Source organism: Salmo salar, chromosome 13 (assembly GCF_965601325.2).
Source record: "Salmo salar chromosome 13, fSalSal1, whole genome shotgun sequence".
Taxonomy (NCBI): Eukaryota; Metazoa; Chordata; class Actinopteri; order Salmoniformes; family Salmonidae; genus Salmo; species Salmo salar.
This window is the reverse complement of record NC_138303.1, coordinates 6,128,157-6,155,547: the sequence shown is the minus strand read 5'-3', so window position 1 is coordinate 6,155,547 and position 27,391 is coordinate 6,128,157. Positions and strand designations below refer to the sequence as shown.

Genomic DNA, 27,391 nt, shown 5'->3' with positions numbered 1-27,391 from the left:
TGCTGCTGCCTCAGCCCCACCTGTCACTATAGGGTCTGCTGCGGCCTCAGCCCCACCTGTCACTATAGGGTCTGCTGCTGCCTCAGCCCAACCTGTCACTATAGGGTCTTCTGCTGCTGCCTCAGCCCCACCTGTCACTATAGGGTCTGCTGCTGTCTCAGCCCCACCTGTCACTATAGGGTCTGCTGCTGCCTCAGCCCCACCTGTCACTATAGGGTCTGCTGCTGTCTCAGCCCCACCTGTCACTATAGGGTCTGCTGCTGCCTCAGCCCCACCTGTCACTATAGGGTCTGCTACTGCTGCCTCAGCCCCACCTGTCACTATAGGGTCTGCTTATGCCTCAGCCACACCTGTCACTATAGGGTCTGCTGCTGCTGCCTCAGCTCCACCTGTCACTATAGGGTCTGCTGCTGCTGCTGCCTCAGCTCCACCTGTCACTATAGGGTCTGCTGCTGCTGCCTCAGCTCCACCTGTCACTATATGGTCTGCTGCTGCTGCCTCAGCCCCACCTGTCACTATAGGGTCTGCTGCTGCCTCAGCCCCACCTGTCACTATAGGGTCTTTTGCTGCCTAAGCCCCACCTGTCACTATAAGGTCTTCTGCTGCTGCCTCAGCCCCACCTGTCACTATAGGGTCTACTGCTGCCTCAGCCCCACCTGTCACTATAGGGTCTGCTGCTGCCTCAGCCCCACCTGTCACTATAGGGTCTGCTGCTGCTTCAGCCCCACCTGTCACTATAGGGTCTGCTGCTGTCTCAGCCCCACCTGTCACTATAGGCTCTGCTGCTGCCTCAGCCCCACCTGTCACTATAGGGTCTGCTGCTGTCTCAGCCCTCAGCCCCACCTGTCACTCTAGGGTCTGTTGCTGCCTCAGCCCCACCTGTCACTATAGGGTCTGCTGCTGCTGCCTCAGCCCCACCTGTCACTATAGGATCTTTTGCTGCATCAGCCCCACCTGTCACTATAGGGTCTGCTGCTGCCTCAGCCCCACCTGTCACTATAGGGTCTTTTGCTGCCTCAGCCTCACCTGTCACTATAGGGTCTTCTGCTGTCTCAGCCCCACCTGTCACTATAGGGTCTTCTGCTGCTGCCTCAGCCCCACCTGTCACTATAGGGTCTTCTGCTGCTGCCTCAGCCCCACCTGTCACTATAGGGTCTGCTGCTGCATCAGCCCCACCTGTCACTATAGGGTCTGCTGCTGCCTCAGCCCCACCTGTCACTATAGGGTCTGCTGCTGTCTCAGCCCCACCTGTCACTAAAGGGTCTGCTGCTGCCTCAGCCCCACCTGTCACTATAGGGTCTGCTGCTGTCTCAGCCCTCAGCCCCACCTGATCCTATAGGGTCTGCTGCTGCCTCAGCACCACCTGTCACTATAGGGTCTGCTGGTGCTGCCTCAGCCCCACCTGTCACTATAGGGTCTGCTGGTGACTCAGCCCCACCTGTCACTATAGGGTCTGCTGCTGCTGCCTCAGCTCCACCTGTCACTATAGGGTCTGCTGCTGCTGCCTCAGCTCCACCTGTCACTATATGGTCTGCTGCTGCTGCCTCGGCCCCACCTGTCACTATAGGGTCTGCTGCTGCCTCAGCCCCACCTGTCACTATAGGGTCTTTTGCTGCCTCAGCCTCACCTGTCACTATAGGGTCTTCTGCTGTCTCAGCTCCACCTGTCACTATAGGGTCTTCTGCTGCTGCCTCAGCCCCACCTGTCACTATAGGGTCTTCTGCTGCTGCCTCAGCCCCACCTGTCACTATAGGGTCTGCTGCTTATGCCTCAGCTCCACCTGTCACTATAGGGTCTGCTGCTGCTGCCTCAGCTCCACCTGTCACTATATGGTCTGCTGCTGCTGCCTCAGCCCCACCTGTCACTATAGGGTCTGCTGCTGCCTCAGCCCCACCTGTCACTATAGGGTCTTTTGCTGCCTAAGCCCCACCTGTCACTATAAGGTCTTCTGCTGCTGCCTCAGCCCCACCTGTCACTATAGGGTCTACTGCTGCCTCAGCCCCACCTGTCACTATAGGGTCTGCTTCTGCCTCAGCCCCACCTGTCACTATAGGGTCTGCTGCTGCTTCAGCCCCACCTGTCACTATAGGGTCTGCTGGTGCCTCAGCCCCACCTGTCACTATAGGCTCTGCTGCTGCTGCCTCAGCTCCACCTGTCACTATAGGGTCTGCTGCTGCCTAAGCCCCAACTGTCACTATAAGGTCTTCTGCTGCTGCCTCAGCCCCACCTGTCACTATAGGGTCTACTGCTGCCTCAGCCCCACCTGTCACTATAGGGTCTGCTGCTGCCTCAGCTCCACCTGTCACTATAGGGTCTGCTGCTGCCTAAGCCCCAACTGTCACTATAAGGTCTTCTGCTGCTGCCTCAGCCCCACCTGTCACTATAGGGTCTACTGCTGCCTCAGCCCCACCTGTCACTATAGGGTCTGCTGCTGCCTCAGCCCCACCTGTCACTATAGGGTCTGCTGCTGCTTCAGCCCCACCTGTCACTGTAGGGTCTGCTGCTGTCTCAGCCCTCAGCCCCACCTGTCACTATAGGGTCTGCTGCTGTCTCAGCCCTCAGCCCCACCTGTCACTACAGGGTCTTCTGCTGTCTCAGCCCCACCTGTCACTATAGGGTCTTCTGCTGCTGACTCAGCCCCACCTGTCACTATAGGGTCTTCTGCTGCTGCCTCAGCCCCACCTGTCACTATAGGGTCTGCTGCTGCTGCCTCAGCTCCACCTGTCACTATAGGGTCTGCTGCTGCCTCAGCCCCACCTGTCACTATAGGGTCTGCTGCTGCCTCAGCCCCACCTGTCACTATAGGGTCTGCTGCTGCTTCAGCCCCACCTGTCACTGTAGGGTCTGCTGCTGTCTCAGCCCTCAGCCCCACCTGTCACTATAGGGTCTGCTGCTGTCTCAGCCCTCAGCCCCACCTGTCACTATAGGGTCTGCTGCTGTCTCAGCCCCACCTGTCACTATAGGGTCTGCTGCTGCCTCAGCCCCACCTGTCACTATAGGGTCTGCTGCTGTCTCAGCCCTCAGCCCCACCTGTCACTCTAGGGTCTGCTGCTGCCTCAGCCCCACCTGTCACTATAGGTTCTGCTGCTGCTGCCTCAGCCCCACCTGTCACTATAGGGTCTTTTGCTGCCTCAGCCCCACCTGTCACTATAGGGTCTGCTACTGCCTCAGCCCCACCTGTCACTATAGGGTCTGCTGCCTCAGCCCCACCTGTCACTATAGGGTCTGCTGCCTCAGCACTCAGCCCCACCTGTCACTATAGGGTCTGCTGCTGCCTCAGCCCCACCTGTCACTATAGGGCCTTCCACTGCTGCCTCAGCCCCACCTGTCACTATAGGGTCTGCTGCTGCCTCAGCCCCACCTGTCACTATAGGGTTCTGCTGCTGCCTAAGCCCCACCTGTCACTATAAGGTCTTCTGCTGCTGCCTCAGCCCCACCTGTCACTATAGGGTCTGCTGCGGCCTCAGCCCCACCTGTCACTATTGGGTCTGCTGCTGCCTCAGCCCCACCTGTCACTATAGGGTCTGCTGCTGTCTCAGCCCCACCTGTCACTATAGGGTCTGCTGCTGCCTCAGCCCCACCTGTCACTATAGGGTCTGCTGCTGCCTCAGCCCAACCTGTCACTATAGGGTCTTCTGCTGCCTCAGCCCCACCTGTCACTATAGGGTCTGCTGCTGTCTCAGCCCCACCTGTCACTATAGGGTCTGCTGCTGCCTCAGCCCCACCTGTCACTATAGGGTCTGCTGCTGTCTCAGCCCCACCTGTCACTATAGGGTCTGCTGCTGCCTCAGCCCCACCTGTCACTATAGGGTCTGCTACTGCTGCCTCAGCCCCACCTGTCACTATAGGGTCTGCTTATGCCTCAGTCACACCTGTCACTATAGGGTCTGCTGCTGCTGCCTCAGCTCCACCTGTCACTATAGGGTCGGCTGCTGCTGCTGCCTCAGCTCCACCTGTCACTATAGGGTCTGCTGCTGCTGCCTCAGCCCCACCTGTCACTATAGGGTCTGCTGCTGCCTCAGCCCCACCTGTCACTATAGGGTCTGCTGCCTCAGCCCTCAGCCCCACCTGTCACTATAGGGTCTGCTGCTGCCTCAGCCCTCAGCCCCACCTGTCACTCTAGGGTCTGCTGTTGCCTCAGCCCCACCTGTCACTATAGGGTCTGCTGCTGCTGCCTCAGCCCCACCTGTCACTATAGGGTCTGCTGCTGCCTCAGCCCCACCTGTCACTATAGGGTCTGCTGCTGTCTCAGCCCCACCTGTCACTATAGGGTCTGCTGCTCTCTCAGCCCCACCTGCTACTATAGGGTCTGCTGCTGCCTCAGCCCCACCTGTCACTATAGGTTCTGCTGCTGCCTCAGCCCTCAGCCCCACCTGTCACTCTAGGGTCTGCTGCTGCCTCAGCCCCACCTGTCACTATAGGGTCTGCTGCTGCTGCCTCAGCCCCACCTGTCACTATAGGGTCTTTTGTTGCATCAGCCCCACCTGTCACTATAGGGTCTGCTACTGCCTCAGCCCCACCTGTCACTATAGGGTCTGCTGCCTCAGCCCCACCTGTCACTATAGGGTCTGCTGCCTCAGCACTCTGCCCCACCTGTCACTATAGGGTCTGCTGCTGCCTCAGCCCCACCTGTCACTATAGGGCCTTCCGCTGCTGCCTCAGCCCCACCTGTCACTATAGGGTCTGCTGCTGCCTCAGCCCCACCTGTCACTATAGGGTTCTGCTGCTGCCTAAGCCCCACCTGTCACTATAAGGTCTTCTGCTGCTGCCTCAGCCCCACCTGTCACTATAGGGTCTGCTGCGGCCTCAGCCCCACCTGTCACTATAGGGTCTGCTGCTGCCTCAGCCCAACCTGTCACTATAGGGTCTTCTGCTGCCTCAGTCCCACCTGTCACTATAGGGTCTGCTGCTGTCACAGCCCCACCTGTCACTATAGGGTCTGCTGCTGCCTCAGCCCCACCTGTCACTATAGGGTCTGCTGCTGTCTCAGCCCCACCTGTCACTATAGGGTCTGCTGCGTCCTCAGCCCCACCTGTCACTATAGGGTCTGCTACTGCTGCCTCAGCCCCACCTGTCACTATAGGGTCTGCTTATGCCTCAGCCACACCTGTCACTATAGGGTCTGCTGCTGCTGCCTCAGCTCCACCTGTCACTATAGGGTCTGCTGCTGCTGCTGCCTCAGCTCCACCTGTCACTATAGGGTCTGCTGCTGCTGCCTCAGCCCCACCTGTCACTATAGGGTCTGCTGCTGCCTCAGCCCCACCTGTCACTATAGGGTCTGCTGCCTCAGCCCTCAGCCCCACCTGTCACTATAGGGTCTGCTGCTGCCTCAGCCCTCAGCCCCACCTGTCACTCTAGGGTCTGCTGCTGCCTCAGCCCCACCTGTCACTATAGGGTCTGCTGCTCTCTCAGCCCCACCTGCTACTATAGGGTCTGCTGCTGCCTCAGCCCCACCTGTCACTATAGGGTCTGCTGCTGCCTCAGCCCTCAGCCCCACCTGTCACTCTAGGGTCTGCTGCTGCCTCAGCCCCACCTGTCACTATAGGGTCTGCTGCTGCTGCCTCAGCCCCACCCGTCACTATAGGGTCTTTTGCTGCCTCAGCCCCACCTGTCACTATAGGGTCTGCTACTGCCTCAGCCCCACCTGTCACTATAGGGTCTGCTGCCTCAGCCCCACCTGTCACTATAGGGTCTGCTGCCTCAGCCCTCAGCCCCACCTGTCACTATAGGGTCTGCTGCTGCCTCTGCCCCACCTGTCACTATAGGGCCTTCCGCTGCTGCCTCAGCCCCACCTGTAACTATAGGGTCTTCTGCTGCCTCAGCCCCACCTGTCACTATAGGGTCTTCTGCTGCCTCAGCCCCACCTGTCACTATAGGGTATTCTGATGCCTCAGCCCTCAGCCCCACCTGTCACTATAGGGTCTGCTGCTGCTGCCTCAGCTCCACCTGTCACTATAGGGTCTGCTGCTGCCTCAGCCCTCAGCCCCACCTGTCACTCTAGGGTCTGCTGCTGCCTCAGCCCCACCTGTCACTATAGGGTCTGCTGCTGCTGCCTCAGCCCCACCCGTCACTATAGGGTCTTTTGCTGCCTCAGCCCCACCTGTCACTATAGGGTCTGCTACTGCCTCAGCCCCACCTGTCACTATAGGGTCTGCTGCCTCAGCCCCACCTGTCACTATAGGGTCTGCTGCCTCAGCCCTCAGCCCCACCTGTCACTATAGGGTCTGCTGCTGCCTCAGCCCCACCTGTCACTATAGGGCCTTCCGCTGCTGCCTCAGCCCCACCTGTAACTATAGGGTCTTCTGCTGCCTCAGCCCCACCTGTCACTATAGGGTCTTCTGCTGCCTCAGCCCCACCTGTCACTATAGGGTCTTCTGCTGCCTCAGCCCTCAGCCCCACCTGTCACTATAGGGTCTGCTGCTGCTGCCTCAGCTCCACCTGTCACTATAGGGTCTGCTGCTGCCTAAGCCCCACCTGTCACTATAAGGTCTTCTGCTGCTGCCTCAGCCCCACCTGTCACTATAGGGTCTACTGCTGCCTCAGCCCCACCTGTCACTATAGGGTCTGCTGCTGCCTCAGCCCCACCTGTCACTATAGGGTCTGCTGCTGCTTCAGCCCCACCTGTCACTATAGGGTCTGCTGCTGTCTCAGCCCCACCTGTCACTATAGGCTCTGCTGCTGCCTCAGCCCCACCTGTCACTATAGGGTCTGCTGCTGTCTCAGCCCTCAGCCCCACCTGTCACTATAGGGTCTGCTGCTGTCTCAGCCCCACCTGTCACTATAGGGTCTGCTGCTGCCTCAGCCCCACCTGTCACTATAGGGTCTGCTGCTGCCTCAGCCCAACCTGTCACTATAGGGTCTTCTGCTGCCTCAGCCCCACCTGTCACTATAGGGTCTGCTGCTGTCTCAGCCCCACCTGTCACTATAGGGTCTGCTGCTGCCTCAGCCCCACCTGTCACTATAGGGTCTGCTGCTGTCTCAGCCCCACCTGTCACTATAGGGTCTGCTGCTGCCTCAGCCCCACCTGTCACTATAGGGTCTGCTACTGCTGCCTCAGCCCCACCTGTCACTATAGGGTCTGCTTATGCCTCAGCCACACCTGTCACTATAGGGTCTGCTGCTGCTGCCTCAGCTCCACCTGTCACTATAGGGTCTGCTGCTGCTGCTGCCTCAGCTCCACCTGTCACTATAGGGTCTGCTGCTGCTGCCTCAGCCCCACCTGTCACTATAGGGTCTGCTGCTGCCTCAGCCCCACCTGTCACTATAGGGTCTGCTGCCTCAGCCCTCAGCCCCACCTGTCACTATAGGGTCTGCTGCTGCCTCAGCCCTCAGCCCCACCTGTCACTCTAGGGTCTGCTGCTGCCTCAGCCCCACCTGTCACTATAGGGTCTGCTGCTGCTGCCTCAGCCCCACCTGTCACTATAGGGTCTGCTGCTGCCTCAGCCCCACCTGTCACTATAGGGTCTGCTGCTGTCTCAGCCCCACCTGTCACTATAGGGTCTGCTGCTCTCTCAGCCCCACCAGCTACTATAGGGTCTGCTGCTGCCTCAGCCCCACCTGTCACTATAGGGTCTGCTGCTGCCTCAGCCCTCAGCCCCACCTGTCACTCTAGGGTCTGCTGCTGCCTCAGCCCCACCTGTCACTATAGGGTCTGCTGCTGCTGCCTCAGCCCCACCCATCACTATAGGGTCTGCTGCTGCTGCCTCAGCCCCACCCGTCACTATAGGGTCTTTTGCTGCCTCAGCCCCACCTGTCACTATAGGGTCTGCTACTGCCTCAGCCCCACCTGTCACTATAGGGTCTGCTGCCTCAGCCCCACCTGTCACTATAGGGTCTGCTGCCTCAGCCCTCAGCCCCACCTGTCACTATAGGGTCTGCTGCTGTCTCAGCCCTCAGCCCCACCTGTCACTCTAGGGTCTGCTGCTGCCTCAGCCCCACCTGTCACTATAGGGTCTGCTGCTGCTGCCTCAGCCCCACCTGTCACTATAGGGTCTTTTGCTGCATCAGCCCCACCTGTCACTATAGGGTCTGCTACTGCCTCAGCCCCACCTGTCACTATAGGGTCTGCTGCCTCAGCCCCACCTGTCACTATAGGGTCTGCTGCCTCAGCACTCAGCCCCACCTGTCACTATAGGGTCTGCTGCTGCCTCAGCCCCACCTGTCACTATAGGGCCTTCCGCTGCTGCCTCAGCCCCACCTGTCACTATAGGGTCTGCTGCTGCCTCAGCCCCACCTGTCACTATAGGGTTCTGCTGCTGCCTAAGCCCCACCTGTCACTATAAGGTCTTCTGCTGCTGCCTCAGCCCCACCTGTCACTATAGGGTCTGCTGCGGCCTCAGCCCCACCTGTCACTATAGGGTCTGCTGCTGCCTCAGCCCAACCTGTCACTATAGGGTCTTCTGCTGCCTCAGTCCCACCTGTCACTATAGGGTCTGCTGCTGTCACAGCCCCACCTGTCACTATAGGGTCTGCTGCTGCCTCAGCCCCACCTGTCACTATAGGGTCTGCTGCTGTCTCAGCCCCACCTGTCACTATAGGGTCTGCTGCGTCCTCAGCCCCACCTGTCACTATAGGGTCTGCTACTGCTGCCTCAGCCCCACCTGTCACTATAGGGTCTGCTTATGCCTCAGCCACACCTGTCACTATAGGGTCTGCTGCTGCTGCCTCAGCTCCACCTGTCACTATAGGGTCTGCTGCTGCTGCTGCCTCAGCTCCACCTGTCACTATAGGGTCTGCTGCTGCTGCCTCAGCCCCACCTGTCACTATAGGGTCTGCTGCTGCCTCAGCCCCACCTGTCACTATAGGGTCTGCTGCCTCAGCCCTCAGCCCCACCTGTCACTATAGGGTCTGCTGCTGCCTCAGCCCTCAGCCCCACCTGTCACTCTAGGGTCTGCTGCTGCCTCAGCCCCACCTGTCACTATAGGGTCTGCTGCTGCTGCCTCAGCCCCACCTGTCACTATAGGGTCTGCTGCTGCCTCAGCCCCACCTGTCACTATAGGGTCTGCTGCTGTCTCAGCCCCACCTGTCACTATAGGGTCTGCTGCTCTCTCAGCCCCACCTGCTACTATAGGGTCTGCTGCTGCCTCAGCCCCACCTGTCACTATAGGGTCTGCTGCTGCCTCAGCCCTCAGCCCCACCTGTCACTCTAGGGTCTGCTGCTGCCTCAGCCCCACCTGTCACTATAGGGTCTGCTGCTGCTGCCTCAGCCCCACCCGTCACTATAGGGTCTTTTGCTGCCTCAGCCCCACCTGTCACTATAGGGTCTGCTACTGCCTCAGCCCCACCTGTCACTATAGGGTCTGCAGCCTCAGCCCCACCTGTCACTATAGGGTCTGCTGCCTCAGCCCTCAGCCCCACCTGTCACTATAGGGTCTGCTGCTGCCTCAGCCCCACCTGTCACTATAGGGCCTTCCGCTGCTGCCTCAGCCCCACCTGTAACTATAGGGTCTTCTGCTGCCTCAGCCCCACCTGTCACTATAGGGTCTGCTGCTGCCTCAGCCCCACCTGTCACTATAGGGTCTTCTGCTGCCTCAGCCCTCAGCCCCACCTGTCACTATAGGGTCTGCTGCTGCTGCCTCAGCTCCACCTGTCACTATAGGGTCTGCTGCTGCCTAAGCCCCACCTGTCACTATAAGGTCTTCTGCTGCTGCCTCAGCCCCACCTGTCACTATAGGGTCTACTGCTGCCTCAGCCCCACCTGTCACTATAGGGTCTGCTGCTGCCTCAGCCCCACCTGTCACTATAGGGTCTGCTGCTGCTTCAGCCCCACCTGTCACTATAGGGTCTGCTGCTGTCTCAGCCCCACCTGTCACTATAGGCTCTGCTGCTGCCTCAGCCCCACCTGTCACTATAGGGTCTGCTGCTGTCTCAGCCCTCAGCCCCACCTGTCACTATAGGGTCTGCTGCTGTCTCAGCCCCACCTGTCACTATAGGGTCTGCTGCTGCCTCAGCCCCACCTGTCACTATAGGGTCTGCTGCTGTCTCAGCCCTCAGCCCCACCTGTCACTCTAGGGTCTGATGCTGCCTCAGCCCCACCTGTCACTTTGGGTCTGCTGCAGCTGCCTCAGCCCCACATGTCACTATAGGGTATTTTGCTGCCTCAGCCCCACCTGTCACTATAGGGTCTGCTACTGCCTCAGCCCCACCTGTCACTATAGGGTCTGCTGTCTCAGCCCCACCTGTCACTATAGGGTCTGCTGCCTCAGCCCTCAGCCCCACCTGTCACTATAGGGTCTGCTGCTGCCTCAGCCCCACCTGTCACTATAGGGCCTTCCTGCTGCTGCCTCAGCCCCACCTGTCACTATAGGGTCTTCTGCTGCCTCAGCCCCACCTGTCACTATAGGGTCTGCTGCTGCCTAAGCCCCACCTGTCACTATAAGGTCTTCTGCTGCTGCCTCAGCCCCACCTGTCACTATAGGGTCTGCTGCGGCCTCAGCCCCACCTGTCACTATAGGGTCTGCTGCTGCCTCAGCCCCACCTGTCACTATAGGGTCTGCTGCCTCAGCCCTCAGCCCCACCTGTCACTATAGGGTCTGCTGCTGCCTCAGCCCCACCTGTCACTATAGGGCCTTCCGCTGCTGCCTCAGCCCCACCTGTAACTATAGGGTCTTCTGCTGCCTCAGCCCCACCTGTCACTATAGGGTCTTCTGCTGCCTCAGCCCCACCTGTCACTATAGGGTCTTCTGCTGCCTCAGCCCTCAGCCCCACCTGTCACTATAGGGTCTGCTGCTGCTGCCTCAGCTCCACCTGTCACTATAGGGTCTGCTGCTGCCTAAGCCCCACCTGTCACTATAAGGTCTTCTGCTGCTGCCTCAGCCCCACCTGTCACTATAGGGTCTACTGCTGCCTCAGCCCCACCTGTCACTATAGGGTCTGCTGCTGCCTCAGCCCCACCTGTCACTGTAGGGTCTGCTGCTGCCTCAGCCCCACCTGTCACTATAGGGTCTGCTGGTGCCTCAGCCCCACCTGTCACTATAGGGTCTGCTGCTGCATCAGCCCCACCTGTCACTATAGGGTCTGCTGCTGCCTCAGCCCCACCTGTCACTATAGGGTCTGCTGCTGTCTCAGCCCCACCTGTCACTATAGGGTCTGCTGCTGCCTCAGCCCCACCTGTCACTATAGGGTCTGCTGCTGTCTCAGCCCTCAGCCCCACCTGTCACTATAGTGTCTGCTGCTGCCTCAGCACCACCTGTCACTATAGGGTCTGCTGGTGCTGCCTCAGCCCCACCTGTCACTATAGGGTCTGCTGGTGACTCAGCCCCACCTGTCACTATAGGGTCTGCTGCTGCTGCCTCAGCTCCACCTGTCACTATAGGGTCTGCTGCTGCTGCCTCAGCTCCACCTGTCACTATATGGTCTGCTGCTGCTGCCTCAGCCCCACCTGTCACTATAGGGTCTGCTGCTGCCTCAGCCCCACCTGTCACTATAGGGTCTTTTGCTGCCTCAGCCCCACCTGTCACTATAGGGTCTGCTGCTGCTGCCTCAGCTCCACCTGTCACTATAGGGTCTGCTGCTGCCTAAGCCCCACCTGTCACTATAAGGTCTTCTGCTGCTGCCTCAGCCCCACCTGTCACTATAGGGTCTACTGCTGCCTCAGCCCCACCTGTCACTATAGGGTCTGCTGCTGCCTCAGCCCCACCTGTCACTATAGGGTCTGCTGCTGCTTCAGCCCCACCTGTCACTATAGGGTCTGCTGCTGTCTCAGCCCCACCTGTCACTATAGGCTCTGCTGCTGCCTCAGCCCCACCTGTCACTATAGGGTCTGCTGCTGTCTCAGCCCTCAGCCCCACCTGTCACTCTAGGGTCTGTTGCTGCCTCAGCCCCACCTGTCACTATAGGGTCTGCTGCTGCTGCCTCAGCCCCACCTGTCACTATAGGATCTTTTGCTGCCTCAGCCCCACCTGTCACTATAGGGTCTGCTGCTGCCTCAGCCCCACCTGTCACTATAGGGTCTTTTGCTGCCTCAGCCTCACCTGTCACTATAGGGTCTTCTGCTGTCTCAGCCCCACCTGTCACTATAGGGTCTTCTGCTGCTGCCTCAGCCCCACCTGTCACTATAGGGTCTTCTGCTGCTGCCTCAGCCCCACCTGTCACTATAGGGTCTGCTGTTGCTGCCTCAGCTCCACCTGTCACTATAGGGTCTGCTGCTGCCTAAGCCCCACCTGTCACTAAAAGGTCTTCTGCTGCTGCCTCAGCCCCACCTGTCAATATAGGGTCTACTGCTGCCTCAGCCCCACCTGTCACTATAGGGTCTGCTGCTGTCTCAGCCCCACCTGTCACTATAGGGTCTGCTGCTGCCTCAGCCCCACCTGTCACTATAGGGTCTGCTGCTGTCTCAGCCCTCAGCCCCACCTGTCACTATAGGATCTTTTGCTGCCTCAGCCCCACCTGTCACTATAGGGTCTGCTACTGCCTCAGCCCCACCTGTCACTATAGGGTCTGCTGCCTCAGCCCCACCTGTCACTATAGGGTCTGCTGCTGTCTCAGCCCTCAGCCCCACCTGTCACTCTAGGGTCTGCTGCTGCCTCAGCCCCACCTGTCACTATAGGGTCTGCTGCTGCTGCCTCAGCCCCACCTGTCACTATAGGGTCTTTTGCTGCCTTGGCCCCACCTGTCACTATAGGGTCTGCTACTGCCTCAGCCCCACCTGTCACTATAGGGTCTGCTGCCTCAGCCCCACCTGTCACTATAGGGTCTGCTGCCTCAGCCCTCAGCCCCACCTGTCACTATAGGGTCTGCTGCTGCCTCAGCCCCACCTGTCACTATAGGGCCTTCCGCTGCTGCCTCAGCCCCACCTGTCACTATAGGGTCTGCTGCTGCCTCAGCACCACCTGTCACTATAGGGTTCTGCTGCTGCCTAAGCCCCACCTGTCACTATAAGGTCTTCTGCTGCTGCCTCAGCCCCACCTGTCACTATAGGGTCTGCTGCGGCCTCAGCCCCACCTGTCACTATAGGGTCTGCTGCTGCCTCAGCCCAACCTGTCACTATAGGGTCTGCTGCTGTCTCAGCCCCACCTGTCACTATAGGGTCTGCTGCTGCCTCAGCCCCACCTGTCACTATAGGGTCTGCTACTGCTGCCTCAGCCCCACCTGTCACTATAGTGTCTGCTTATGCCTCAGCCACACCTGTCACTATAGGGTCTGCTGCTGCTGCCTCAGGTCCACCTGTCACTATAGGGTCTGCTGCTGCTGCTGCCTCAGCTCCACCTGTCACTATAGGGTCTGCTGCTGCTGCCTCAGCCCCACCTGTCACTATAGGGTCTGCTGCTGCCTCAGCCCCACCTGTCACTATAGGGTCTGCTGCTGCCTCAGCACCACCTGTCACTATAGGGTTCTGCTGCTGCCTAAGCCCCACCTGTCACTATAAGGTCTTCTGCTGCTGCCTCAGCCCCACCTGTCACTATAGGGTCTACTGCTGCCTCAGCCCCACCTGTCACTATAGGGTCTGCTGCTGCCTCAGCCCCACCTGTCACTATAGGGTCTGCTGCTGCTTCAGCCCCACCTGTCACTATAGGGTCTGCTGCTGTCTCAGCCCCACCTGTCACTATAGGCTCTGCTGCTGCCTCAGCCCCACCTGTCACTATAGGGTCTGCTGCTGTCTCAGCCCTCAGCCCCACCTGTCACTCTAGGGTCTGTTGCTGCCTCAGCCCCACCTGTCACTATAGGGTCTGCTGCTGCTGCCTCAGCCCCACCTGTCACTATAGGATCTTTTGCTGCCTCAGCCCCACCTGTCACTATAGGGTCTGCTGCTGCCTCAGCCCCACCTGTCACTATAGGGTCTTTTGCTGCCTCAGCCTCACCTGTCACTATAGGGTCTTCTGCTGTCTCAGCCCCACCTGTCACTATAGGGTCTTCTGCTGCTGCCTCAGCCCCACCTGTCACTATAGGGTCTTCTGCTGCTGCCTCAGCCCCACCTGTCACTATAGGGTCTGCTGTTGCTGCCTCAGCTCCACCTGTCACTATAGGGTCTGCTGCTGCCTAAGCCCCACCTGTCACTAAAAGGTCTTCTGCTGCTGCCTCAGCCCCACCTGTCAATATAGGGTCTACTGCTGCCTCAGCCCCACCTGTCACTATAGGGTCTGCTGCTGTCTCAGCCCCACCTGTCACTATAGGGTCTGCTGCTGCCTCAGCCCCACCTGTCACTATAGGGTCTGCTGCTGTCTCAGCCCTCAGCCCCACCTGTCACTATAGGATCTTTTGCTGCCTCAGCCCCACCTGTCACTATAGGGTCTGCTACTGCCTCAGCCCCACCTGTCACTATAGGGTCTGCTGCCTCAGCCCCACCTGTCACTATAGGGTCTGCTGCTGTCTCAGCCCTCAGCCCCACCTGTCACTCTAGGGTCTGCTGCTGCCTCAGCCCCACCTGTCACTATAGGGTCTGCTGCTGCTGCCTCAGCCCCACCTGTCACTATAGGGTCTTTTGCTGCCTTGGCCCCACCTGTCACTATAGGGTCTGCTACTGCCTCAGCCCCACCTGTCACTATAGGGTCTGCTGCCTCAGCCCCACCTGTCACTATAGGGTCTGCTGCCTCAGCCCTCAGCCCCACCTGTCACTATAGGGTCTGCTGCTGCCTCAGCCCCACCTGTCACTATAGGGCCTTCCGCTGCTGCCTCAGCCCCACCTGTCACTATAGGGTCTGCTGCTGCCTCAGCACCACCTGTCACTATAGGGTTCTGCTGCTGCCTAAGCCCCACCTGTCACTATAAGGTCTTCTGCTGCTGCCTCAGCCCCACCTGTCACTATAGGGTCTGCTGCGGCCTCAGCCCCACCTGTCACTATAGGGTCTGCTGCTGCCTCAGCCCAACCTGTCACTATAGGGTCTGCTGCTGTCTCAGCCCCACCTGTCACTATAGGGTCTGCTGCTGCCTCAGCCCCACCTGTCACTATAGGGTCTGCTACTGCTGCCTCAGCCCCACCTGTCACTATAGTGTCTGCTTATGCCTCAGCCACACCTGTCACTATAGGGTCTGCTGCTGCTGCCTCAGGTCCACCTGTCACTATAGGGTCTGCTGCTGCTGCTGCCTCAGCTCCACCTGTCACTATAGGGTCTGCTGCTGCTGCCTCAGCCCCACCTGTCACTATAGGGTCTGCTGCTGCCTCAGCCCCACCTGTCACTATAGGGTCTGCTGCTGCCTCAGCACCACCTGTCACTATAGGGTTCTGCTGCTGCCTAAGCCCCACCTGTCACTATAAGGTCTTCTGCTGCTGCCTCAGCCCCACCTGTCACTATAGGGTCTGCTGCTGCCTCAGCCCCACCTGTCACTATAGGGTCTGCTGCTGCCTCAGCCCCACCTGTCACTATAGGGTCTGCTGCTGCCTAAGCCCCACCTGTCACTATAAGGTCTTCTGCTGCTGCCTCAGCCCCACCTGTCACTATAGGGTCTACTGCTGCCTCAGCCCCACCTGTCACTATAGGGTCTGCTGCTGCCTCAGCCCCACCTGTCACTATAGGGTCTGCTGCTGCTTCAGCCCCACCTGTCACTATAGGGTCTGCTGCTGTCTCAGCCCCACCTGTCACTATAGGGTCTGCTGCTGCCTCAGCCCCACCTGTCACTATAGGGTCTGCTGCTGTCTCAGCCCTCAGCCCCACCTGTCACTCTAGGGTCTGCTGCTGCCTCAGCCCCACCTGTCACTTTGGGTCTGCTGCAGCTGCCTCAGCCCCACATGTCACTATAGGGTCTTTTGCTGCCTCAGCCCCACCTGTCACTATAGGGTCTGCTATTGCCTCAGCCCCACCTGTCACTATAGGGTCTGCTGCCTCAGCCCCACCTGTCACTATAGGGTCTGCTGCCTCAGCCCTCAGCCCCACCTGTCACTATAGGGTCTGCTGCTGCCTCAGCCCCACCTGTCACTATAGGGCCTTCCTGCTGCTGCCTCAGCCCCACCTGTCACTATAGGGTCTTCTGCTGTCTCAGCCCCACCTGTCACTATAGGGTCTGCTGCTGCCTAAGCCCCACCTGTCACTATAAGGTCTTCTGCTGCTGCCTCAGCCCCACCTGTCACTATAGGGTCTGCTGCGGCCTCAGCCCCACCTGTCACTATAGGGTCTGCTGCTGTCTCAGCCCTCAGCCCCACCTGTCACTATAAGGTCTTCTGCTGCTGCCTCAGCCCCACCTGTCACTATAGGGTCTGCTGCTGCCTAAGCCCCACCTGTCACTATAAGGTCTTCTGCTGCTGCCTCAGCCCCACCTGTCACTATAGGGTCTGCTGCGGCCTCAGCCCCACCTGTCACTATAGGGTCTGCTGCTGTCTCAGCCCTCAGCCCCACCTGTCACTATAGGGTCTGCTGCTGCCTCAGCCCCACCTGTCACTATAGGGTCTGCTGCTGCCTCAGCCCTCAGCCCCACCTGTCACTCTAGGGTCTGCTGCTGCCTCAGCCCCACCTGTCACTATAGGGTCTGCTGCTGCTGCCTCAGCCCCACCCGTCACTATAGGGTCTTTTGCTGTCTCAGCCCCACCTGTCACTATAGGGTCTGCTACTGCCTCAGCCCCACCTGTCACTATAGGGTCTGCTGCCTCAGCCCCACCTGTCACTATAGGGTCTGCTGCCTCAGCCCTCAGCCCCACCTGTCAATATAGGGTCTGCTGCTGCCTCAGCCCCACCTGTCACTATAGGGCCTTCCGCTGCTGCCTCAGCCCCACCTGTCACTATAGGGTCTTCTGCTGCCTCAGCCCCACCTGTCACTATAGGGTCTTCTGCTGCCTCAGCCCCACCTGTCACTATAGGGTCTTCTGCTGCCTCAGCCCTCAGCCCCACCTGTCACTATAGGGTCTTCTGCTGGTGTCGTGTATGTGAAGGTGGGAGAGCTTTGAAGAACAAAAGTAGCTGCTTGAAGGGGGGAAGTCAGGTTTTTTATGATGAAGTGCCTTCAGAAAGTATTCATACCCCTTGACTTGTTACAGCCCGAATTCAAAATGGTTTAAAACAAAATGTCTCACCCGTCTACACATAATAACAAAGTGAACATTTTCTTTGAAATATTTAGCAATATTTTTGAAAATGAAATACAGAAATATCTCATTCAGATATTCCACAAATTAGCTTTTAACAAGGTACACCTGTTAATTGAAAAGCATTCCAGGTGACTACCTCATGAAGCTGGTTGAGAGAATGTCAAGAGTGTGCAAAGCTGTCCTCAAGGCAAAGGGTGGCTACTTTTTGAAGAATCTCAAATCTAAAATATATTTTGATTTAACACTTTTTTGGTTACTACATGATTCCGTACGTGTTATTTCATAGTTTTGATATCTTCACTATTATTTTACAATGTCAAAAATTAAGAGAAACCCTTGAATGAGAACGTGTGTCCAAACGTTGACTGGTACTGTACAGTCGTGTCCAAAAGTTTTGAGAATGACACAAATATTAATTTTCACAAAGTCTGCTGCCTCAGTTTGTATGATGACAATTTGCATATACTGCAGAATGTTATGAAGAGTGATCAGATGAATTGCAATTAATTGCCAAGTCCCTCTTTGCCATGCAAATTAACTGAATCCCCCCAAAAACATTTCCACTGCATTTCAGCCCTGCCAAAAGGACCAGCTGACATGTCAGTGATTCTCTCGTTAACACAGGTGTGAGTGTTGACGAGGACAAGGCTGGTGATCACTCTGTCATGCTGATTGAGTTCAAATAACAGACTGGAAGCTTCAAAAGGAGGGTGGTGCTTGGAATCATTGTTCTTCCTCTGTCAACCATGGTTACCTGCAAGGAAACACGTGCCGTCATCATCGCTATGCACAAAAAAGGCTTCACAGGCAAGGATATTGCTGCCAGTAAGATTGCACCTAAATCAAACATTAATTGGATCATCAAGAACTTCAAGGAGAGCGGTTCAATTGTTGTGAAGAAGGCTTCAGGGCGCCCAAGAAAGTCCAGCAAGTGCCAGGACCGTCTCCTAAAGTTGATTCAGCTGTGGGATCGGGGCACCATCAATACAGAGCTTGCTCAGGAATGGCAGCAGGCAGGTGTGAGTGCATCTGCACACACAGTGAGGTGAAGACTTTTGGAGGATGGCCTGGTGTCAAGGGCAGCAAAGAAGCCACTTCTCTCCAAGAAAAACATCAGGGACAGACTGATATTCTGCAAAAGGTACAGGGATTGGACTGCTGAAGACTGGGGAAAAGTCATTTTCTCTGATGAATCCCCTTTCCGATTGTTTGGGGCATCCGGAAAAAATCTTGTCCGGAGAAGACAAGGTGAGCGCTACCATCAGTCCTGTGTCATGCCAACAGTAAAGCATCCTGAGACCATTCATGTGTGGGGTTGCTTTTCATCCAAGGGAGTGGGCTCACTCACAATTTTGCCTAAGAACACAGCCATGAATAAAGAATGGTACCAACACATCCTCCGAGAGCAACTTCTCCCAACCATCCAGGAACAGTTTGGTGACAAACAATGCCTTTTCCAGCATGATGGAGCACCTTGCCATAAGGCAAAAGTGATAACTAAGTGGCTCGGGGAACAAAACATCGATATTTTGAGTCCATGGCCAGGAAACTCCCCAGACCTTAATCCCATTGAGAACTTGTGGTCAATCCTCAAGAGGCGGGTGGACAAACAAAACCCAACAAATTCTGACAATCTCCAAGCATTGATTATGCAAGAATGGGCTGCCATCAGTCATGATGTGGCCCAGAAGTTAATTGATAGCATGCCAGGGTGGAGTGCAGAGGTCTTGAAAAAGAAGGGTCAACACTGCAAATATTGACTCTTTGCGTCAACTTCATGTAATTGTCAATAAAAGCTTTTGACACTTATGAAATGCTTGTAATTATACTTCAGTATTCCATAGTAACATCTGACAAAAATATCTAGACACTGAAGCAGCAAACTTTGTGGAAATTATTTGTGTCATTCTCAAAACTTTTGGCCACGACTGTAGACGGGGGAGAAAAATTTTTTTTTTCACTTTGTCATTATGGTGTATTGTGTGTAGATGGGGGAGAAAAAATATATTTAATCCATCTTGTATTCAGGCTGCAACACAACAAAATGTGGAATAAGCCAAGGGGTATGAATACTTTCTGAAGGTACTGTATATGGATGTGTATAGTGTATATTGATGTGTATATTGATGTGTATTGTTTTAATTTACATTTTTTTCATTATTTAGTTAACCTTTATTTAACTAGGCAAGTCAGTTAAGAACAAATTCTTCTTAGACATGGAATCACTGGTCACTTTAATAATGGAACACTGGTCACTTTAATAATGGAATCACTGGTCACTTTAATAATGGAATCACTGGTCACTTTAATAATGGAACACTGGTCACTTTAATAATGGAACACTGGTCACTTTAATAATGGAACACTGGTCACTTTAATAATGGAACACTGGTCCCTTTAATAATGGAACACTGGTCACTTTAATAATGGAACACTAGTCACTTTAATAATTGAATCACTAGTCACTTTAATAATGGAATCACTGGTCACTTTAATAATGTTTATATAATGCTTTACTCATTTCATATGTGTGTATATACTGTGTTCTACTTAAGCAATAAGGCACCTCGGGGGTTTGTGGAATATGGCCAATATACCACGGCTAAGGGCTGTTCTTAAACACGACGCAACGCAGAGTATCTCGATACCGCCCTTAGCCGTGGTATATTGGCAATATACCACAAACCCACAGAGGAGCCTTATTGCTATTATAAACTGGTTACCAACGTAATTAGAGCAGTAAAAATACGTGTTTTGTCATACCCATGGTATGTCAGCCAATCAGCATTCAGGGTTCGAACCACCCAGTTCATAATGTCTTTTAGTCAACGCCACTCCGACATTGCTCATCCTAATATTTATATACAGTGGGGAAAAAAAGTATTTAGTCAGCCACCAATTGTGCAAGTTCTCCCACTTAAAAAGATGAGAGGCCTGTAATTTTCATCATAGGTACACGTCAGCTATGACAGACAAAATGAGGAAAAAAAATCCAGAAAATCACATTGTAGGATTGTTTATGAATTTATTTGCAAATTATGGTGGAAAATAGGTATTTGGTCACCTACAAACAAGCAAGATTTCTGGCTCTCACAGACCTGTAACTTCTTCTTTAAGAGGCTCCTCTGTCCTCCACTCGTTACTTGTATTAATGGCACCTGTTTGAACTTGTTATCAGTATAAAAGACACCTGTCCACAACCTCAAACAGTCACACTCCAAACTCCACTATGGCTAAGACCAAAGAGCTGTCAAAGGACACCAGAAACAAAATTGTAGACCTGCACCAGGCTGGGAAGACTGAATCTGCAATAGGTAAGCAGCTTGGTTTGAAGAAATCAACTGTGGGAGCAATTATTAGGAAATGGAAGACATACAAGACCACTGATAATCTCCCTCAATCTGGGGCTCCACGCAAGATCTCACCCCGTGGGGTCAAAATTATCACAAGAACAGTGAGCAAAAATCCCAGAACCACACGGGGGGACCTAGTGAATGACCTGCAGAGAGTTGGGACCAAAGTAACAAAGCCTACCATCAGTAACGCACTACGCCGCCAGGGACTTAAATCCTGCAGTGCCAGACGTGTCCCTCTGCTTAAGCCAGTACATGTCCAGGCCCATCTGAAGTTTGCTAGAGAGCATTTGGATGATCCAGAAGAGGATTGGGAGAATGTCATATGGTCAGATGAAACCAAAATATAACTTTTTGGTAAAAACTCAACTCGTCGTGTTTGGAGGACAAAGAATGCTGAGTTGCATCCAAAGAACACCATACCTACTGTGAAGCATGGGGGTGGAAACATCATGCTTTGTGGCTCTTTTTCTGCAAAGGGACCAGGACGACTGATCCGTGTAAAGGAAAGAATGAATGGAGCCATGTATCGTGAGATTTTGAGTGAAAACCTCCTTCCATCAGCAAGGGCATTGAAGATGAAACATGGCTGGGTCTTTCAGCATGACAATGATCCCAAACACACCGCCCAGGCAACAAAGGAGTGGCTTCGTAAGAAGCATTTCAAGGTCCTGGAGTGGCCTAGCCAGTCTCCAGATCTCAACCCCATAGAAAATCTTTGGAGGGAGTTGAAAGTCAGTGTTGCCCAGCGACAGCCCCAAAACATCACTGCTCTAGAGGAGATCTGCATGGCGGAATGGGCCAAAATACCAGCAACAGTGTGTGAAAACCTTGTCAAATGTTTTCTGTAAGTCTTCACCTGTGTCATTGCCAACAAAGGGTATATAACAAAGTATTGAGATAAGTATTTGGTCAATAACAAAAGTCTATTTTCCATCATAATTTGCAAATAAATTCATTAAAAATCCTACAATGTGATTTTCTGGATTTTTTTTTCTCATTTTGTCTGACATCGTTGAAGTGTACCTATGATGAAAATTACAGGCCTCTCTCATCTTTTTAAGTGGGAGAACTTGCACAATTGGTGGCTGACTAAATACTTTTTCCCCCCGCTGTATTTTATTAATTCCGTTTTTTTTACTTTAAGATTTTCGTGTTGTTTATGAATTGTTAGATTCTACTGCCCTCTTGGAGCTAGGAACACCAGCATTTCACTACACCGCAATAAAATCTGCAAAATATGTGTATGTAACCAATACAATGTGATTTATGCAAATGCATAAAAGGGTAACACTACTATATCCTCTAGCTGGTATGACTGCAGATTTATAGCTTCATTAGGTTTAGTATTTTGCCTGTGCTTAGCTCCATTCCGTTTTATTTTCTATCCTGAAAAACTCCCCAGTCCTTAACGATGACAAGCATACCCATAACATGATGCAGCCACCACTATGCTTGAAAATATGAAGAGTGGTACTCGGTAATGTGTTGTATTGGATTTGCCCCAAACATAACACTTTGTATTCAGGACAAAACGTTAATTGCTTTGCCACATTTTTTGGTAGTTTTACTTTAGTGCCTTGTTGCAAACAGGAGGTATGTTTTGGAATATTTTTATTCTGTACAGGCTTACTTCTCACTCTGTCATTTAGGTTAGTATTGTGGAGTAACTACAATGTTGTTGATCCATCCTCAGTTTTCTCCCATCACAGCTATTAAACTGTAACTGTTTTAAAGTCACCATTGGCCTCATGGTGAAATCCCTGAGCGGTTTCCTTCCTCTCCGGCAACTGAGTTAGGAAGGACGCCTGTATCTTTGTAGTGACTGGGTGTATTGATACACCATCCAAGGTGTAGTTAATGAATTGACCTGTGAATGGCTCACGATGTCTGCTTTTTAAAATGTTTTACCCATCTACCAATAGGTGTTCTTCTTTGCGAGGCATTGGAAAACCTTCCTGGTCTTTGTAGTTGAATCTGTGTTTGAAATTCACTGCTCGACTGAGGGACCTTACAGATAATTGTGTGTGTGTGGGGGGTACAGAGATGAGGTAGTCATTCAAAAATCATGTTAAACATTATTATTGCACACAGTGAGTTAAAACCCACAGGAGGGTATCTCTCCAGGAACAGGGTTGGAGTTAAAACCTACAGGAGGGTATCTCTCCAGGAACAGGGTTGGAGTTAAAACCTACAGGAGGGTATCTCTCCAGGAACAGGGTTGGAGTTAAAACCTCCAGGAGGGTATCTCTCCAGGAACAGGGTTGGAGTTAAAACCTACAGGAGGGTATCTCTCCAGGAACAGGGTTGGAGTTAAAACCTCCAGGAGGGTCTCTCTCCAGGAACAGGGTTGGGTTAAGACCTAGTTAGTATATAGTAGGTAAGAGTCTGAGGTGAATCTAGCTATCTCCTCTTACTGTTGTTTGTCCTCTCCTTCCTCCCCTTCTTCTCCTTCTTCCTCTCCTTCTCCTTCCTCTCCTCCTTCTTCCTCTCCTTCTCCTTCTCTCCTCCTTCTTCCTCTCCTTCTTCCTTATCTCCTCTCCAGCAGGTAATTGGTGCCATGCCAGCCACTTCTCCCCTTCTGCTCCCCCTTTCCACCTGGTGGTGTCTGGTACTGTTGCTGCCCCCACAGGCCCTGACCCAGCTCCAGCCAGATCCTAACCCAGAGAAGGCCTCTCATGCTGGGCAGGCCTTCCCTCACGTCTCCCTGGATGGATCTCCCCTCAGCCACCTCCTCCTGGACTCCAGGTCTGGTCAGTTGTACGTGGGGGCAGTCAACCATCTCTACCACCTGTCCCCTGACCTCCAGGTAATAATGTTTGTAATCACTTGTACAGTCCATAGCTCCCTATTGGCCGTTTTCCCAGACACAGATTAGTCCTGGAACAAAATGCCTTTTCGATGGAGATTCTCCACGGAGTTTTCTTTTAGACCAGGACCAGGCTTAATCGTTGTCCTGGAAACCGCTCCTACTGTATATCTTGTCAGTTTCTTTATGTCCCAAAATGGCCCCCGATCCCCTCTATAGTGTCCACTATATAGTGTTCCCTATCCCCTATATAGTGTCCCCTATATAGTGTACCCTATATAGTGTCCCCTATCCCTTATATAGTATTCCCTATATAGTGTTCCCTATTCCCTATATAGTGTTCCCTATATAGTGTCCCCTACCCCTTATATAGTATTCCCTATATAGTGTTCCCTATTCCCTTATATAGTGTTCCCTATATAGTGTTCCCTATATAGTGTTCCCTATATAGTATTCCCTATATAGTGTTCCCTATTCCCTATATAGTGTTCCCTGCTCCCTATAAAGTGTTCCCTATCCCCTATATAGTGTTCCCTATATAGTGTTCCCTATTCCCTACATAGTGTTCCCTATCCCTTATATAGTATTCCCTATATAGTGTTCCCTATTCCCTATATAGTGTTCCCTATCCCCTATATAGTGTTCCCTATATAGTGTTCCCTATATAGTGTTCCCTATCCCTTATATAGTATTCCCTATATAGTGTTCCCTATTCCCTATATAGTGTTCCCTATATAGCGTTCCCTATCCCTTATATAGTATTCCCTATATAGTGTTCCCTATTCCCTATATAGTGTTCCCTATATAGTGTCCCCTATCCCTTATATACTATTCCCTATATAGTGTTCCCTGTTCCCTATATAGTGTTCCCTATATAGTGTCCCCTATCCCTTATATAGTATTCCCTATATAGTGTTCCCTATTCCCTATATAGTGTTCCCTATATAGTGTTCCCTATCCCCTATATAGTGTTCCCTATATAGTGTTCCCTATATAGTGTTCCCTATCCCTTATATAGTATTCCCTATATAGTGTTCCCTATTCCCTATATAGTGTTCCCTATATAGCGTTCCCTATCCCTTATATAGTATTCCCTATATAGTGTTCCCTATTCCCTATATAGTGTTCCCTATATAGCGTTCCCTATCCCTTATATAGTATTCCCTATATAGTGTTCCCTATTCCCTATATAGTGTTCCCTATTCCCTATATAGTGTTCCCAATTCCCTATATAGTGTTCCCTATCCCCTATATAGTGTTCCCTATATAGTGTTCCCTATTCCCTTATATAGTGTTCCCTATATAGTGTTCACTGTTCCCTATATAGTGTTCCCTATCCCTTATAAAGTATTCCCTATATAGTGTTCCCTATTCCCTATATAGTGTTCCCTATTCCCTATATAGTGTTCCCAATTCCCTATATAGTGTTCCCTATCCCTTATATAGTGTTCCCTATATAGTGTTCCCTATTCCCTTATATAGTGTTCCCTATATAGTGTTCCCTGTTCCCTATATAGTGTTCCCTATTCCCTTATATAGTGTTCCCTTATATAGTGTTCCCTATATAGTGTTCCCTGTTCCCTATATAGTGTTCCCTATTCCCTATATAGTGTTCCCTATATACTGTTCCCTATTCCCTATATAGTGTTCCCTATATAGTGTTCCCTGTTCCCTATATAGTGCTCCCTATCCCTTATATAGTGTTCCCTATATAGTGTTCCCTATATACTGTTCCCTATTCCCTATATAGTGTTCCCTATATAGTGTTCCCTATCCCTTATATAGTGTTCTTTATTACTTATATAGTGTTCTCTATGGGCCCTGGTCAAAAGTACACTATGCACTTTAAAGGGAATAGGAGCCATTTGGGACACATCTTTATACAATACTATCTTCTCTTATGTTATCTTAAACGTGTCCTAGGTGCTCTCCTCCAGTCAGACTGGCCCCAACCTGGACAGTGCCGAGTGTTTACCCCCCATCGTCCCCAAGGACTGCAGTACCGCGCGCCTGACCCCCAACACTAATAAGATCCTTCTGCTTGAGGAGGGCCTGGCCTCAGCAGGGTCGGAGCTCGGGGCGAGGAGCCTGATCGTGTGTGGAACCCTGTTTCAGGGTATCTGTGAGAAGAGGAGTCTGGGTAATGTGTCCAAGGTCCTGTACCAGACCTCCAATCCGGTAGACACGCAGTACGTAGCCGCCAACGATCCCCGCGTCTCCACCGTTGGTGTGGTCTTGAACCAAAAGGGTGTGGGGCTTATGCTGGTGGGGCGTGGCTACACCAGTAAAGGCCCCAGCGACATCCCACCAATCACAACTCGCCGTTTGGCCCCCAGCTCCTCCCCCGTCCGCCAGGCCTTCTCCCAAGACGAGGAATTAGGGAAGCTGGTTGTCGGGAGCTACTCCGAGTACAACAACAACTTCATCTCCGCGCATCATCATGGCGACCACGTCTACTTCCTGTTCTCGCGGAGGGATATGTGGCACAGGAAGGAATACCGGACTTATGTTTCACGTCTCTGCGCCGTGGACCGGAGCTTCTACTCTTACGTGGAGGTTCCGTTAGAATGTTCCGGGGGGTATAACCTCGCCCAGGGGGCTACCCTCGCCGAACACCAGGGGCGACCGGCGCTGTTCGTTGCCCTGGCGGCGGGGCAGGCGTCGACGCCCATGGCGACGGATCGCTCGGCGCTGTGTGTTTACGTGATGTCAGAGCTGGATGCGTCGCTGCAGAGGGCCCAGGAGCTGTGTTATACAGATGGAGGAAGAGGAAGGACGGGACAGGAGGAGGCATACATAGAGTATGAGGTGTCATCCAAATGTCTTCGCCTGCCCAAGGTAACTAGACAGACACACACACACACACACACACACACACACACACACACACACACACACACACACACACACACACACACACACACACACACACACACACACACACACACACACACGCAGCTCAGTGTGTAGGCCCAGTGTTTAAGCCTACGCAAGGTCAATGACGATGTGTTAGACGTGTTTGATCTGTAATGAACCTGAGGGCTGCATGATACACTGAATCAAGTGCTCTCAGGGTAGTGGCTGAGGCCTGCATATATTTAATAACATCACTAAAAATCTAAAACCGACGGTAATGTACATCATACCAATTCCTTCCTGGCCTCCAGAGAAAAACAAGCCTTATGCCAGTAATAAAATCCTATTTTCAGCTTGAGCTTCCTTATCAAGTTCTCTAGAGGCACAGTGAAGCTCAGCTTATCATCAACCCACACACCCAAATATTTGTACACTTCAACTTGCTCTATAGTATGTCCAGCCAATGTAGCAATGACATGATTTGTTAACATGCCTGGCATTTGAAAATACCATGCATTTTGTTTTACCTGAATTTAGAACCAGCTTTAAATCATACAGATTCTGTTGTATGATGTTAAATGCTCTTTGGGCATTTTCAAAAGCTAAAGATAAACTACTACCACTTGAGTAAAGAACAGTATCATCTGCATAAAAATCAACATCCGCTGTTTCAATAAGATCCCCAATGTTGTTGATATACAAAATTAACAACAGTGGGCCCAAAGTAGAACCTTGCGGAACACCTGAGCACACCTATATGGACTCAGATTTACAACCATCCGCCATTTATACATTGTGTACGATTTGATAGGTAATTTATAAACCAATCTAGAGCATGACCAGTAATTCCACAACATTTGCACTAACACAGCATGGTCCACGGCGTCAAAAGCCTTCGACAAATCAATAAGGACAGACAACACAATGTAGCTTCTTATCAAGAGCACAGTGGATGTCATTTAAAACCTTCAATGTTGCTGAAACAGTGCTGTGGCCAGACCTAAACCCTGATTGCATTCTATTGAAGATGTTGTTTTCTTGGAAGTAGACCTTTAGCTGCCTACTAACTAAGGACTCCAGTACTTTAGACAGTACAGACAGCATTGATATAGGTCGATAGTTGTCAAGTTAGCGAAGGATCTCCACCTTTCAGGAGAGGCAGTTAAAAAGCAGATTTCCATAACTTGGTTCCAAGTGAAGGGAAATCTTAACACTACAGCATACAATGACATTCTAGACGATTCTGTGCTTTCCGAGTTTATGGCAACAGTTTGTGGAAGGCCATTTATTGTTTCAGCATGACAATGCCCCCGTGCACAAAGTGAAGTCCATACAGAAATGGTTTGTCGAGATCGATGTGGAAGAACTTGACTGGCCTGCACAGAGCAGAATCTTTCCCAAACATGACTTTTCTGGCCC

General features: G+C 53.0%; 1 protein-coding gene across 1 annotated transcript in view; it reads left to right on the top strand.

The window, feature by feature from the left end:
- Positions 1-27,391, top strand: part of LOC106566319 (plexin-B3) — a 218,084-nt gene that overhangs the window by 33,011 nt on the left and 157,682 nt on the right. Inside the window, exons 2-3 of the mRNA XM_082959781.1 lie at positions 22,853-23,116; positions 25,040-25,954. Of these exons, the coding sequence (XP_082815907.1) occupies positions 22,868-23,116; positions 25,040-25,954 (1,164 nt within the window). The 5' untranslated portion in view covers positions 22,853-22,867. The remainder of the gene's footprint in view (positions 1-22,852; positions 23,117-25,039; positions 25,955-27,391) is intronic.